We start from the raw sequence: 12,640 nt of genomic DNA, 5'->3' as shown, positions 1-12,640 counted from the left end.
ATGGGGGTAGCGGTCCTGTATGAGGGGACACAGGAGCTGATGGGGGTAGCGGTCCTGTATGAGGGGACACAGGAGCTGATGGGGGTAGCGTTCCTGTATGAGGGGACACGTGAGCTGATGGGGGTAGCGGTCCTGTATGAGGGGACACGGGAGCTGATGGGGGTAGCGGTCCTGTATGAGGGGACACGGGAGCTGATGGGGGTAGCGGTCCTGTATGAGGGGACACATGAGCTGATGGGGGTAGCGGTCCTGTATGAGGGGACACATGAGATGATGGGGGTAGCGGTCCTGTATGAGGGGACACATGAGCTGATGGGGGTAGCGGTCCTGTATGAGGGGACACATGAGATGATGGGGGTAGCGGTCCTGTATGAGGGGACACAGGAGCTGATGGGGGTAGCGGTCCTGTATGAGGGGACACAGGAGCTGATGGGGGTAGCGTTCCTGTATGAGGGGACACATGAGCTGATGGGGGTAGCGTTCCTGTATGAGGGGACACGTGAGCTGATGGGGGTAGCGGTCCTGTATGAGGGGACACGTGAGCTGATGGGGGTAGCGGTCCTGTATGAGGGGACACGTGAGCTGATGGGGGTAGCGGTCCTGTATGAGGGGACACGTGAGCTGATGGGGGTAGCGGTCCTGTATGAGGTGATGAGTCTGTCTCCATGGTGATACATTACCAGTCAGTACACAGTCGCCTCCCAGCTGGTCAGGTGACCGCTCTCCCTTATGCGCATGATTTGCACCACTTGGCTCCGCCCCCTCACTGCTTATTGGTAGAGAGACTAGCGGCGCATTTTGTCGTTATGACAACAATCTATCCGCCCACACGTCATGTGCCCGTGGTGTCAGCTGACCGGAAGTAAACGTAAACATGGCGAGAAACGAGGAGAAGCAGCAGGGGAGGCTGAACCGCCTGTGGCTGCAGAAGGAGAAGGCAGGTGAGAGGAGGCCGCCGCCACGTGTGCTTCCTCCCCGCTGTCACCGCGCTCATCTCCGTTTTCTTTTCTCTGCAGAGGGACGTGTGCGGGATTTGACCTGTAAGCGGCCACGTCTGGTGAGTGCAGCCGGGGAGGAGGGCGGTGATCTCCCCGGAGCCCCGTGTTCTGCGCCCCGAACCCCCCTGTGTTCTGGGTCCCCTTCCCCCCCTTCCCCCTGTGTTCTGGGTTGTGACCCCCCCCCTGTGTTCTGGGTTGTGACCCCCCCCCTTGTGTTCTGGGTCCCCTTACCCCCCCCCCTTGTGTTCTGGGTCCCCTTACCCCCCCCCCTTGTGTTCTGGGTCCCCTTACCCCCCCCCCTTGTGTTCTGGGTCCCCTTCCCTCTTGTGTTTTGGGCCCCCTCACCCCCCCCTTCCCCCTTGGGTTTTGGGCCCCCCTTCCCCCTTGTGTTCTGGCTCCCCTGACCCCCCCCCCCTTCGTTCTGTGCAGGCTGCGCTACACACGGCGGCCGAGATCAGGAGGTGGATCCCCAGCATCAAGAGTGACATGGAGTATTACCTGGAGGTGAGGCACCGGACAGTGTGTGCGGGGGTGTAAGGAGTGTGGGGGGGCGCCGCCATGGTGTTGCAGTATATAGTGCAAACGATTGTAGGTTAAAGTTCCCAAAAACGACTGAGGGGAAGAAAAATGGTTTAAAAAATTTGAATCCCCTACCCCACACACATTTATCATCCATAATATCTGATCTTACAAAATATTAAATTGTAGCGAAAAAGAAAATAAAAATTGTCGAAATTACTGTCACCTCTCCCTAAAAAGATCCACTGCCCTGCAGCCGGGCCGCACCACTGTTCACTGATGGACCTGACCGCTCTCTTGCAGCAATCTCAGCTTATTCACTATTCAGACAGAAAGATTGAAGAATTCCAGGAGAAGCTCGAAACGCTGAAGAAAGAGTATCAGAGTCATCTGTGGAAGCTACGCCGTCTGGATCCATCGTGCAAGGAGCATCCATGGAAACTGCGGGGATACACGAGGAAGAGGACGGTCGACGGGAAGGTGCCGTCATGGGTGAAATCAGGTGCATCTGAGCGACGAATAATACAGGGGGTGTCATTCAGCTCTGCCACAATGTGATGATGCATGCAGTCATCTCCTTGCTCCTGTATCAGTAACCAGATTTTCTACTTTCAATTACTGAAAAACTGTGGTAGCCCCTGTTAGTTTTTTATTAGAGCCCCCTGCTCAGGATCGCCGCTCCATCGGAATAGGGTGGTTGAAGCAAATGTGAACCTCTGCTCTGTTCATTGTCTATGGAATTGCTGGAAAAGCCAAACATTCTGCTCTGTCCTCTCCAGGAGTCTCGTAGAGAACAGAGCAGCAGTGTGCACTGGCGATTGGTGGAGGCCTCCGTGGTTGGACCCCCACTAATCCTGTAAACGGGGGATAGCTGTTAAATATTGAGAATAACACAATGATTAATTGAAATTTTTGCCGATTTTCATATTATTGTTTCTTATACCCTGAGCGCTTCATTTCCATTAACTGTATTTAACCCTTTCCCCCAGGGGTAAAAAAAAAGTTTAATAAACTTCAAAGAAAATGTCCAAAATAAAAGAAAACCCTTTTTTTGCCCACAGGATTGAAGTCACAGACTTCTGCAGCTAACCTGTGTTTTCTGTGATAGGTGAACGCCCCGGGGATGCGCTGCTCTCAACTGCCCTATCGGATAACATTGATGAAGAGCTCAGTAACCCGGAGGAGGAGGATGATAGGAGTAGCACCAAAGAAAGCGAAGCTGCTGTGCTGGATCTCGCCAATATCAATCCTCAAGGTCAGGATGAGCCTCTACAGTTCAGCAATGTGAATTCTCACCCCAAGGACATCTGGCTAAGGTCGTCCTATAATACAGGGGGTGACGCTGTCAATAAACTGAAAGATATTCTACTGTCAAAGCAGACAGAACCAAAGGGAAACAGTGCTGCAGGGAAGAGCATGGTGAACAGGACTCAAGACCAAGCTGCTGGTGGAGGGGACAGCAAAGGGATCCTGGGATTGAATTGTTACTCCTCTTCCGAGGATGATGAGTGATGTTAACGTTGTGCGGGACTCTGGCATTTAGGGTGCATTCACATGAGGTCACAGTAGAAAAAAATCTATGTGTCAGAAGCAGAACATGAGGACAGATGATTTTAACCCGCGGCGCCTTGCTTCTGTGTTATAGCTGCCATTGTACAAGCCAGAGACGTTGTGGCTCCACTCAATGTCCCCATCAGAACATGACCTTACTGAGCGCAGCTCTGGAGTATAATACAGGAGAAGTAATGCAATTCTCAACTATTTTTAGATTCCTCGTGTTCAACAGTGGAGATGCACCTGAAAAAAATGATTAACATCAATACATATGAAAGTATACTCAAGATAATCATATGCATAAATATTTGTCACCCCGACTATTGCTGTAAAATGTTAGGCTCAGTGCCTTATACTACAAAGGTTGGGAAAATATCAAAATCCAGAGGATAATGGATAGTAAATGTTGAATATATATATGTGGACCAGCATGTAAAACCGCAATACTACAATAAAGTGCCTCAGTGCACATCTCTAGAGACTAATTGTATCTTCATTATTCAAAAGTGCTTTAACGTAGCAAAAAGATCCAGGGATTAAACAGATGACATGCATAAAATTAACATGATTATTTTTTGCCTGGTAAATAGCCAAAGTGCTGAGTGACTGCTGCGTCTCCCACCCCAACGCACATTTCGCCTATACTTCTGTTTTGTTACTTTAAAGCCCTTTTGAATAATGAAGATCCAATTAGTCTCTAAAGATATGCACTGAGGCACTTTATTGTAGTATTGCAGTTTTAAATGATGGTCCACATACAGGTGCTTCTCACAAAATTAGAGTATCATCAAAAAGATAATTTATTTCAGTTCTTCAATACAAAAAGTGACTCATATTCTATAGAGTCATTACACACAGAGTGATCTATTTCACGTGTTTATTTCTGTTAATGTTGATGATTATGGCTTACAGCCAATGAAAACCCAAAAGTAATTATCTCAGTAAATTAGAATAATTAACAAAAAACACCTGCAACGGCTTCCTAAGTGTTTATAAAGGTCCCTTAGTCTGTGGCAGTAGCTCCACAATCATGGGGAAGACTGCTGACCTGACAGATGTCTAGAAGGCAGTCACTGACACTCCACAAGGAGGGTAAGACAAAAGGTCATTGCTAAGGAAGCCGGCTGTTCACAGAGTGCTGTATCCAAGAATATTAATGGAAAGTGGACTGGAAGGAATGAGTGTGGTAGAAAAAGGTGCACAAGCAACCGGGATAACCGCAGCCTGGAAAGGATTAAGAAAAGGAGATTCACAAGGAGTGGACTGCTGCTGGAGTCATTGCTTCACACCACACACAGACATATCCAGGACATGAGCTACAAGTGTCGCATTCCTGTGTGTTAGGCCGCTCATGACCGATAGACAACGCCAGAAGCGTCTTACCTGGGCCAAGGAGAAAAAGAACCGGACTGTTGTCAGTGGTCCAAGGTGTTGTTTTCAGATGAAAGTAAATTTTGCATTTCATTTGGCAATCAAGGTCCCAGAGTCTGGAGGAAGAGTGGAGACGCCACAGTCCAAGCTGCTGGGGGTCTAGTGTGAAGTCTCCACAATCAGTGATGGTTTGGGGAGCCATGTCATCTGCTGGTGTAGGTCCACTGTGTTTTATCAACACCAAAGTCAGCGCAGCCGTCTACCAGGACATTTTAGAGCACTTCATGCTTCCCTCTGCTGACAAGCTTTTTGGAGATGGAAATTTCATTCTCCAGCAGGACTTGGCCCCTGTCCACACGGCCAAAAGTACCAATACCTGGTGTACACACAACAGTATCACTGTGCTTGATTGGCAGCAAACTCGCCTGACCTTAACCCCATAGAGAATCTATGGAGTATTGTCAAGAGGAAGAAGAGAGACACCAGACCCAACAATGCAGACAAGCTGAAGGCTGCTATTAAAGCAACCTGGGCTTCCATAACCCCTCAGCAGTGCCACAGGCTGATCGCTTCCATGCCACACCGCATTGATGCAAAAGGACTGATGCCAAAGGAGCCCCAACCAAGTGCTGAGTGCACTTACTGAACATACATAGCAGTAGGCCAACATTTTGTATTTTAAAATAATTTTTCAAGCTGTTGTTGTAAATTATTCTAATTTACTGAGATAATGACTTTTGGGTTTTCATTGGCTGTAAGCCATAATCATCAACACTAACAGAAATAAACATGTGAAATAGATCACTGTGTGTAATGACTCTATAGAATATAGGAGTTTCACTTTTTGCATTGAAGAACTGAAATAAATTCTTTTTTGATGATATTCTAATTATATGAGAAGCATCGGTATATATGCAACTCTTGCTATCCATGATCCTGTGGTTTGTTTTATTTTCCCATCCTTTACTTTCAAATACTTATGCATATGATTATCCAGAGTATACGTTCCTGTGAATTGATGTTAATTTTTTTTACGCTGTTTGACAAGAGGCATCCATTTTTTTTATTTTATATTAAAGTACTGTTTTTGTCATGATTTCCAAATAAATGTCTACTTCAAATTGTGATATATACACACCATTTTTCATTTTTTTCCAGATTTTATCAGCTTTTGCTCAGGTAGTAAGGAGCAGCAGGTTTATTAGTAGGTTTAAATGCATGAATTACGGTAACAAACAGCTGTGTACGAAGCTTAAACTGGGTTGAAATGGCCGCACTCTGGTAAAAAAAATAAAAAAAGGTGAGGTTGTGGAAGACAGTTTCATATTACCGGTCAAACACAATGGCGACTGAGAACAGCAACAAGACAAGGCAGGTAATACTGCAGCAGCAAGGAGTCTGTAAAGAGATTTCCTAGCAGACAGAGATTTCATGACGTGCTGTTTTGTAGAAACAATTGGGACATAAAAAGATTTAAATATATTCATTAAAAGTTAAGTTTTATCAAAGACCAATATTATAAGATGCATAAAAAACACAAACGACAAAACCGTCCTCCTCGGGTGCTGCCATGTAGTATTTGTAGTACACACATCTTGGGGCAAGCCTGTGCTTTGTGGAAGGGTCCCAATAGTGCCAGCATTCCTTCTATACTAAGATTGGGGTAACATCTCTCCATACATAGGGTTTTTGTGTAACATTGTCTTTTTTAGATACACCACAAAATGGGCAACATCAGTGACCGCCGACGGAAGACACAATAATCACTTCCCTTCATATCCGCAGACATCCAGCAATCTCATCAGCGCAGAACTGGCTTCAGCCAGAGGGACACAACTATAACCATCTACTGCTTGGAGAAGTCTGGCCAGAATGGGTCTTCATGGAATAATCGCATCTGGAAACCCCAGACCTTTCACATGGAAACAAGGCCAAGCGACTCAACTATGCACCGAAACTGGGGAGCAGAAAAAATGGCAGCAGCTGCTCTGGACTGATGTGTCACAATGAGAAATATTTGGCTGTAATGGAAGCAGATAGTTTGACAAGTGTTGGATAGCGGTAAAATAATGAGTGGCTTTCAACAACTGGAGTTCGGGATTTGGTCAGGATTAATGTTGTCATCAGTGCTGACAAATACAAATGCTTATCCATCATGTAACTCCATCAGGAGGCGTCTGATCAGCTCCAAATAACGACCCCAAACATCCAGCCAATGTCATTAATAACGAGGTGTCCTGGGGGTGATGATCCGGCCGCACAGAGCCCTGATCTCACATCATCCAGTCTGTCTGGGATCAGCTGAAGAGATAGAAGGATCCGCACAAGCCTCATACACAGAAGATCTGGGGCCAGCTCTCCAAGATGTTGGGAACAACCTCCTCCTAAAGTACTAATGATGGCGACGGGCGATCACCAGCTACTGATGGGATTTGGGTTTCTCACTTGCACATTCACTTTACAATATGTTCATTGATCAAATTAATCTAGTAATACTTAGAAGATAGGAGAAAAAGCACAATAGGGTGTTATCTGGGTAGATGTTTTGGGAAATGACATGCACTATCGTGCTCACCTGATCGGGTTGTGTGCACACAACCCCTGAAATATTCTTAGGCCACTGCAGACCCACAGGGGAGGAAGCAAAAGCCCCGAAAACAAAATGGGTTGTACTGCACTGTTGTCGAAGGACATTGAAAAAAAGAATCAATTCCTGCGGTTTATTGGTCAACACGTTTCGAACTACATCAGGACAAAACCACTGTAATAGAGACGTCAAAATATAAATATATTGTATATACACACACGATGATCAAATGTGATCAACAGGAGCTTTGTTTTCACCACATTTTTTCACATCAACTTTTTTTTTTTTTTTTTAGATATTTTCTTTTCTCTTGATTATTTTGGTTGAATATTTTCCCCAAACTACAAGTGCCTTACACAATTAACGCTACGTCTTCACACTGATAAAGAACAGCCAGCGTCTGGTTGGATCTCAATTTTTAATATATTTAATAAAAACACATTCTATTATCATCCTCTTCATACGACTTAGGCTAGTTTCACACTAGCGTTTATGAGTGCAGCGACGGCCTGCGCACGGCCGCCGCTAAGCCCCGCCCCTGCCACGCCCCGCCGGTAGCTCCGCCCACCGGCGCATGGTGCTGCATGCGCCCTGCATCCCCTATCTTTATCACAGGGGGCGCAGGCCGTGCGCAGTATGCGTTTGGCGGCGCATGCGCCTTTTTGACGGTGCGCCGACGCAACCAAACTGCAGCAGGTTGCGTTTGGCGCAGGTCGGCGCACCGTCATAAGGACGCATGCGCCGCCAAACGCATACTGCGCACGGCCTGCGCCCCCTGTGATAAAGATAGGGGACGCAGGGCGCATGCAGCGTCATGCGCCGGTGGGCGGAGCTACCGGTGGGGGCGCGGCAGGGGGTGGGGCTTAGCGGCGCCCGTGCGCAGGCCGTCGCTGCGCTCATAAACGCTAGTGTGAAACTAGCCTTAGATTCATGTTTTTCTCATTTTGACTTGTTCATTTGTTTTAAATATCGTGTTTTGTGCCACTTGTCCAGCGTTTCCCATACAAATCACTTCCTTCAGGTTATATGCCATTCCTGGTCATCTGACCACAGAGGTCCGTTTTTTGGGCACTGCCCTAATTTGGGCTTCATGTCCATATATATTTGCAGGCTATTGCCGGTGTGTATTACCGTGGTTTTGTCCTGATTCGAAAGTTTGAACCTTCAAAACGCGTTGACCAATAAACCGCAGAAATTGATTCCGGTCTTTTCGTCATCCTTTGACGGTAGCTCAGCTCAATCCATTTTGTTTCCGGTGATTTTGATTAATACTTATAAAGCTTCATACTTTGGAGCATTTTTCCAAGATATATATAGCTGTATGTAAACTTGAATCTGTTCTCCTTCGGCACACTTCGGTTTGTTTTATCTCCTCTTCGCATTACTAGGAAAGATGGCACATGGGTAGCTCTTATTTTGGGGGAGCCGAAATAAACGGTTGTATATACAAGACTGGATAAGTCTCGGTTGGAACGTCACACGCTCAGTGAAAGTGCATTTTAGAAAACCCTCTTCTAGAATACAATAAAAGGAAATCTTGAGATGAGAGGGAAGTCCCCTACTAAGAGCCTGTAACCCAGGACCCCCACAACAAGTCCAGGGGAAGGACCTCGGGTGCAGGGCTCCAGTCATTGATGAACTGTTCATAAAGGGTTAATCTAAAGACTGAGTGTTCATAATCCATGAGACATGCGGTTCACTCCCCTCCGGTGTCCTCTGGGGGCAGCACTTCCCTCGGCTCTTTCTCATCCGCCATATTTATATAGCTGTTGAGGAAATAATCCTCGATCCTGCTCAGGAATTCATCCGCGAACAGCGTGCACGCCGAATGGACCAGCGTCCTCCTCAAACACAACAGGAGCTGAAAACAGAGAGGAGACGGTTAAACTAGGAACATGCATATCATGGAAAACCAAAGTACAATTATTCCTGCGTCATGTCTTAAGGCCCCGTCACACTAAGCGACTTACCAGCGATCCCGACACCGATATCAAGGTGTCAGGATCGCTAGTAAGTCGCTATGTGATCGCTGGTGAGCTGTCACACAGACAGCTTCCCCAGCGATCAGCACAGCGATGCCGAGCGCCCGGCCGCGCTGGCCATCCTGTAAAAAATAGAATCAAAATAAAAAATATATTATTCTCACCTTCCGACGTCCCGTTCAGCCATCCTGCCTCTCTCCACGCTCTGGTCCTAGTGATCCTTTGCGAGAATGACCGTGAGATGTCACGGTCTCGAGGGATAACAAAGTCTCGCGGTCATTCGTGCAAAAGATCACTGGGACCGGAGCGTGGAGAGAGGCAGGATGACTCAGCAGCGATCTCGCTACCGAGATCGCTTAGTGTGACGGGGCCTTTATTCTCTAGTCACAGCCAAAGCTGCACGTGTCAGGGGGATGGACTACACTCATTTGGATTGCATTTTGGAAAAAATGGCTTCTAAGCTACAGGGAGCGCGAAAAGACAAAGAAGAAACCAACACACTGCTGAATGCAGCTCTAAACTGTGTTCCAAATTATTATGCAAAAAGAGTTTCGGAGTGATAAGGTTAGAATTTTTTGGTTTGTCATTTAAACTTATTGATGGTGATGTGTGTCAGGGCTCTTTATATCACTGAAAGCAATTGCAGAGACCTGTGCACATTAGTTTGGCAGGTGTGTCCAAATAAAGGCAAGACTACTGAAGAAGGCTGTTCCACATTATTAAGCAGCCTACATTTTTTGCCAAAATAGGAAAGAAAAAGGATGTGTCGGCTGCTGAGAAGCAACAAATTGTGGAGTATTTAGGTCAAGGCATGACTACAATCAACATTGCCAAGACACTTCATCGTGATCATCGCACAATCAAGAAGTATGAAGCGGATTCCCAGCACACACGTGTGCGTGCTGATAAGGAAAAATTGAGGACTCTTTCCAACAGGCAATTGTATCAGGTTAAAAGAGCAGCGCAAAAATGCCTTGTCATAGCAGCAGACAAGTTTTTGAAGCTGCTGGTGCCTCCAACATCCCCCGAACAACAAGATGCAGGGTCCTTCAGAGGTTTGCAGCTGTGCGTAAGCCATCCTGTCGACCACCTCTATCCACTGCGCACAAGCAGAAATGGCTCCAGTGGGCCAAACGAGACATGAAGACTGACTTCCAAACTGTTTTGTTCACCGATGAGTGCCGTGCAACGCTCGATGGTCCAGATGGATGGAGTGGAGGATGGCTGGTTGATGGACACCCCATGAAAACACGGCTAAGGTGCCAACAAGGAGGAGGTGGAGTAATGTTTTGGGCTGGAATCATGGGGAGAGAGATTGTCGGCCCCTTTAGGATCCCTGAAGGGGTAAAGATGAACTCCATAATCTATGTGGAGTTTCTAAAACAGCACTTCCTGCCATGGTTCAAGAGGAAGAACCGTGCTTTCCACAGCAAGATCATTTTCATGCCTGATAATGCACCGTCTCATGCTGCAAATAACACATCTGCATCTCTGGCTGCTATGGGCATAAAAGAGGACAAACTTATGGTGTGGCCACCATCTTCCCCTGACATCAACCCCATTGAGAACCTCCGGAGCATCATCACAAGGAGTGTCTATGATGGCGGGAGGCAGTTCACATCTAAGCAACAGCTCTGGGAGGGGATTCTGTCCACATGCAAAACAATTGAAGCACAAACCATCCAAAAACTGACAAATTCACAGGACGAGAGAGTTCAGAAGCTTCTTTCCAACAAGGGGTCCTATGTGCAAATGTAACATCACCGAGAAGAAAGTTTTGACTTGAAAACTGCTTGATTTCATTTTGTAATAAGCTGATAATGCTTATCATTTCACAATTGACCTTTTTTTGTTCAAAATAAAAAGGTTGAAAACTCTGCTGTGCATAATAATTTGGAACATGCTTTGTGAGTGTTTCTTATTTTTAAAAATATACTGTTTTCATAGGCAGTTTGTTCAAAAACACTGCAATTATACTAGAATATTAGATGACTGAAAAATAACAATGACTGCAATTCATATAGGCAATTTAGAGAAAATATGAGGAAATATTTTTTGCATAATAATTTGGAACACAGTGTAGATGTTATTGGAGTTGTTACAGCTGGCCACCAGGGGGCAGAAGTTTTTACCAAAGCAGCTCTGGCTGTGACTGGAGTATAAGATTGGGAGATCCCAGGCTGGCAGAGCTGCATAGCACCCACCTTCTGTAAGCACGTCAGGTCGCAGTCTTGTCGAAAGCGTCTGGTCATCGGAACGCTGCTGCTTGTTAAAGGAAAAAAAAAAGAAAAGAATTCATAAATGCGTCTTGTCGCCGAGTCCGGGGAACACAATCCATCAGCGATCACCTGTGCGGATCCGAGCTCGATTACAACAAGTGAGATATAACGACTAATCCAATATGCCATTAAGTCTGCGCCCTACGATCAATGTCCTGTTCTCACCTGACGACGCGTTAAAGGGAAAAATAATTAACCCACAAATTGAATTAGGATCCATTATCCGACTGCAAATTAAGGGAGCGTAAAAAAAAAAGTGGCGGATGAGACCGTTCTATGCAAGGAAATGAGATCGGATGACATTGCTGTAGCTGAAAGACTTCCTCAATTGGGGCCCCTCATATTAGTGCGACATACGTGGTACTATATGAGCCAGTTGTCAGAGGGCTTATCAATTGCAGTGAGACAGAACGCTGCTTCTGCTATCGGCCCCTTTCCTCTAGGACTCATCCAGTCCCGTGCGGAACAATGTCTTAAATGTCTGACTAGTCTGCAGGAGTCTCTAAGCAGTTGGCAGACCGATATTATTCCCATGTCTGCCCTCCTGACCGCTGTATATCAGCGCCACCTAAACAGTTGAGGAAGCAGCCACGCCGCTCCCTACTCCCGTTCGGCTGACGACGTGATCGTTGGGTAGTAAGGTCTTCGCTGGCACATATCAAGCCCGGCAAAATTATATGTACACCCCTGTAACAGGGCCAATGTGTCTGCTCCAAATACAGAAGAAATCAGGAATAATATTAAAAGGAATAATGTGACATTAAATGTCCTCTAATGGTCCTTTGTGAGTGTCCTCCAGAAGTCTAGGCGTCCTCCAAAGGTACTGTCCCCTGTAAGTCAGCCATATTGGGGGTGTCTGATCTGCTTAATGCCCAGACATTATAGGGTTATTCTCCTCTGTTGTGGCGCTGCAGCCCTTGTTAGTGGCAGGACCGTCTGCTGTATAGGGAGCTGCATCTACTTGAATAGAGCGACGCTGCAGTTCCCTGCACCAGGTACTAAGCATTTTATTGTTCTTGTGGCTGGAAAAAACCCTTTAAGTTCTGCTGCGAAGCCCTAAGGAAGAAGCACTAATCTGAACAGCGCCTCTGCAGGGCACAGGGGGCATTACCTCTACAATGACTGCTGTATGTATGATCATATAATAGGGCGCCCTATATCCCCATCAGCAGGCACAGGGCGGCGTCTCTTACCTGTGGGAATGTCGATACTTCTCAATGATCCACCTCGTCTTCTCAAACACGATTTCCCAGCGAGGTGTCCCGGGTAAATGCTCTACATCAAACTTGTACGGTATTCCTAAAAGAATGGAAATGTGATCAGAGGTGAAAGAAGCCGCGGGGAGGAACG

At 46.5% G+C, this 12,640-nt stretch overlaps 2 protein-coding genes across 4 annotated transcripts in view; one reads left to right on the top strand and one right to left on the bottom strand.

The window, feature by feature from the left end:
* The first annotated feature begins 793 nt into the window (after positions 1–793).
* On the top strand, positions 794–5,575 carry LOC141048714 (uncharacterized). Of its 2 annotated transcripts, none has more exons than XM_073544581.1 (5): positions 794–941; positions 1,017–1,057; positions 1,428–1,502; positions 1,821–2,019; positions 2,626–5,575. In XM_073544581.1, the coding sequence occupies exons 1-5, from the start codon at positions 875–877 to the stop codon at positions 3,027–3,029; spliced, it is 786 nt and encodes a 261-aa protein (XP_073400682.1). In that variant the 5' UTR covers positions 794–874; the 3' UTR covers positions 3,030–5,575. The 2 variants fall into 2 exon arrangements, with proteins under 2 accessions (XP_073400682.1, XP_073400681.1); XM_073544580.1 differs by having other exon boundaries at positions 795–937.
* Positions 5,576–8,326: 2,751 nt separating this feature from the next.
* MYSM1 (Myb like, SWIRM and MPN domains 1) overlaps positions 8,327–12,640 on the bottom strand; it is a 29,994-nt gene continuing 25,680 nt past the window's right edge. The window contains exons 18-20 of one of the 2 annotated variants that reach the window (XM_073544573.1): positions 12,484–12,589; positions 11,216–11,276; positions 8,327–8,890 (exon numbers count right to left, since the gene is read on the bottom strand). In XM_073544573.1, the coding sequence (XP_073400674.1) occupies positions 8,726–8,890; positions 11,216–11,276; positions 12,484–12,589 (332 nt within the window). In that variant the 3' untranslated portion in view covers positions 8,327–8,725. The remainder of the gene's footprint in view (positions 8,891–11,215; positions 11,277–12,483; positions 12,590–12,640) is intronic. The other variant, XM_073544574.1, reaches the window with a different exon arrangement.

The sequence above is a fragment of the Dendrobates tinctorius genome, unplaced genomic scaffold (assembly GCF_039654945.1).
Source record: "Dendrobates tinctorius isolate UK_male_01 unplaced genomic scaffold, ASM3965494v1 ptg000138l, whole genome shotgun sequence".
NCBI lineage: Eukaryota > Metazoa > Chordata > Amphibia > Anura > Dendrobatidae > Dendrobates > Dendrobates tinctorius.
The sequence above is the reverse complement of the archived record's forward strand: the minus strand, read 5'-3'. Positions and strand labels throughout refer to the sequence as shown.

Coding starts and splice junctions, on each gene's coding strand:
- LOC141048714 (XM_073544580.1), top strand. CDS start 835: ATGTGCCCGTGGTGTCAGCTGACCGGAAGTAAACGTAAACATGGCGAG. Junction 1,503..1,820: donor ACATGGAGTATTACCTGGAG/GTGAGGCACCGG, acceptor GCTCTCTTGCAG/CAATCTCAGCTTATTCACTA. Junction 2,020..2,625: donor GCCGTCATGGGTGAAATCAG/GTGCATCTGAGC, acceptor TTTCTGTGATAG/GTGAACGCCCCGGGGATGCG.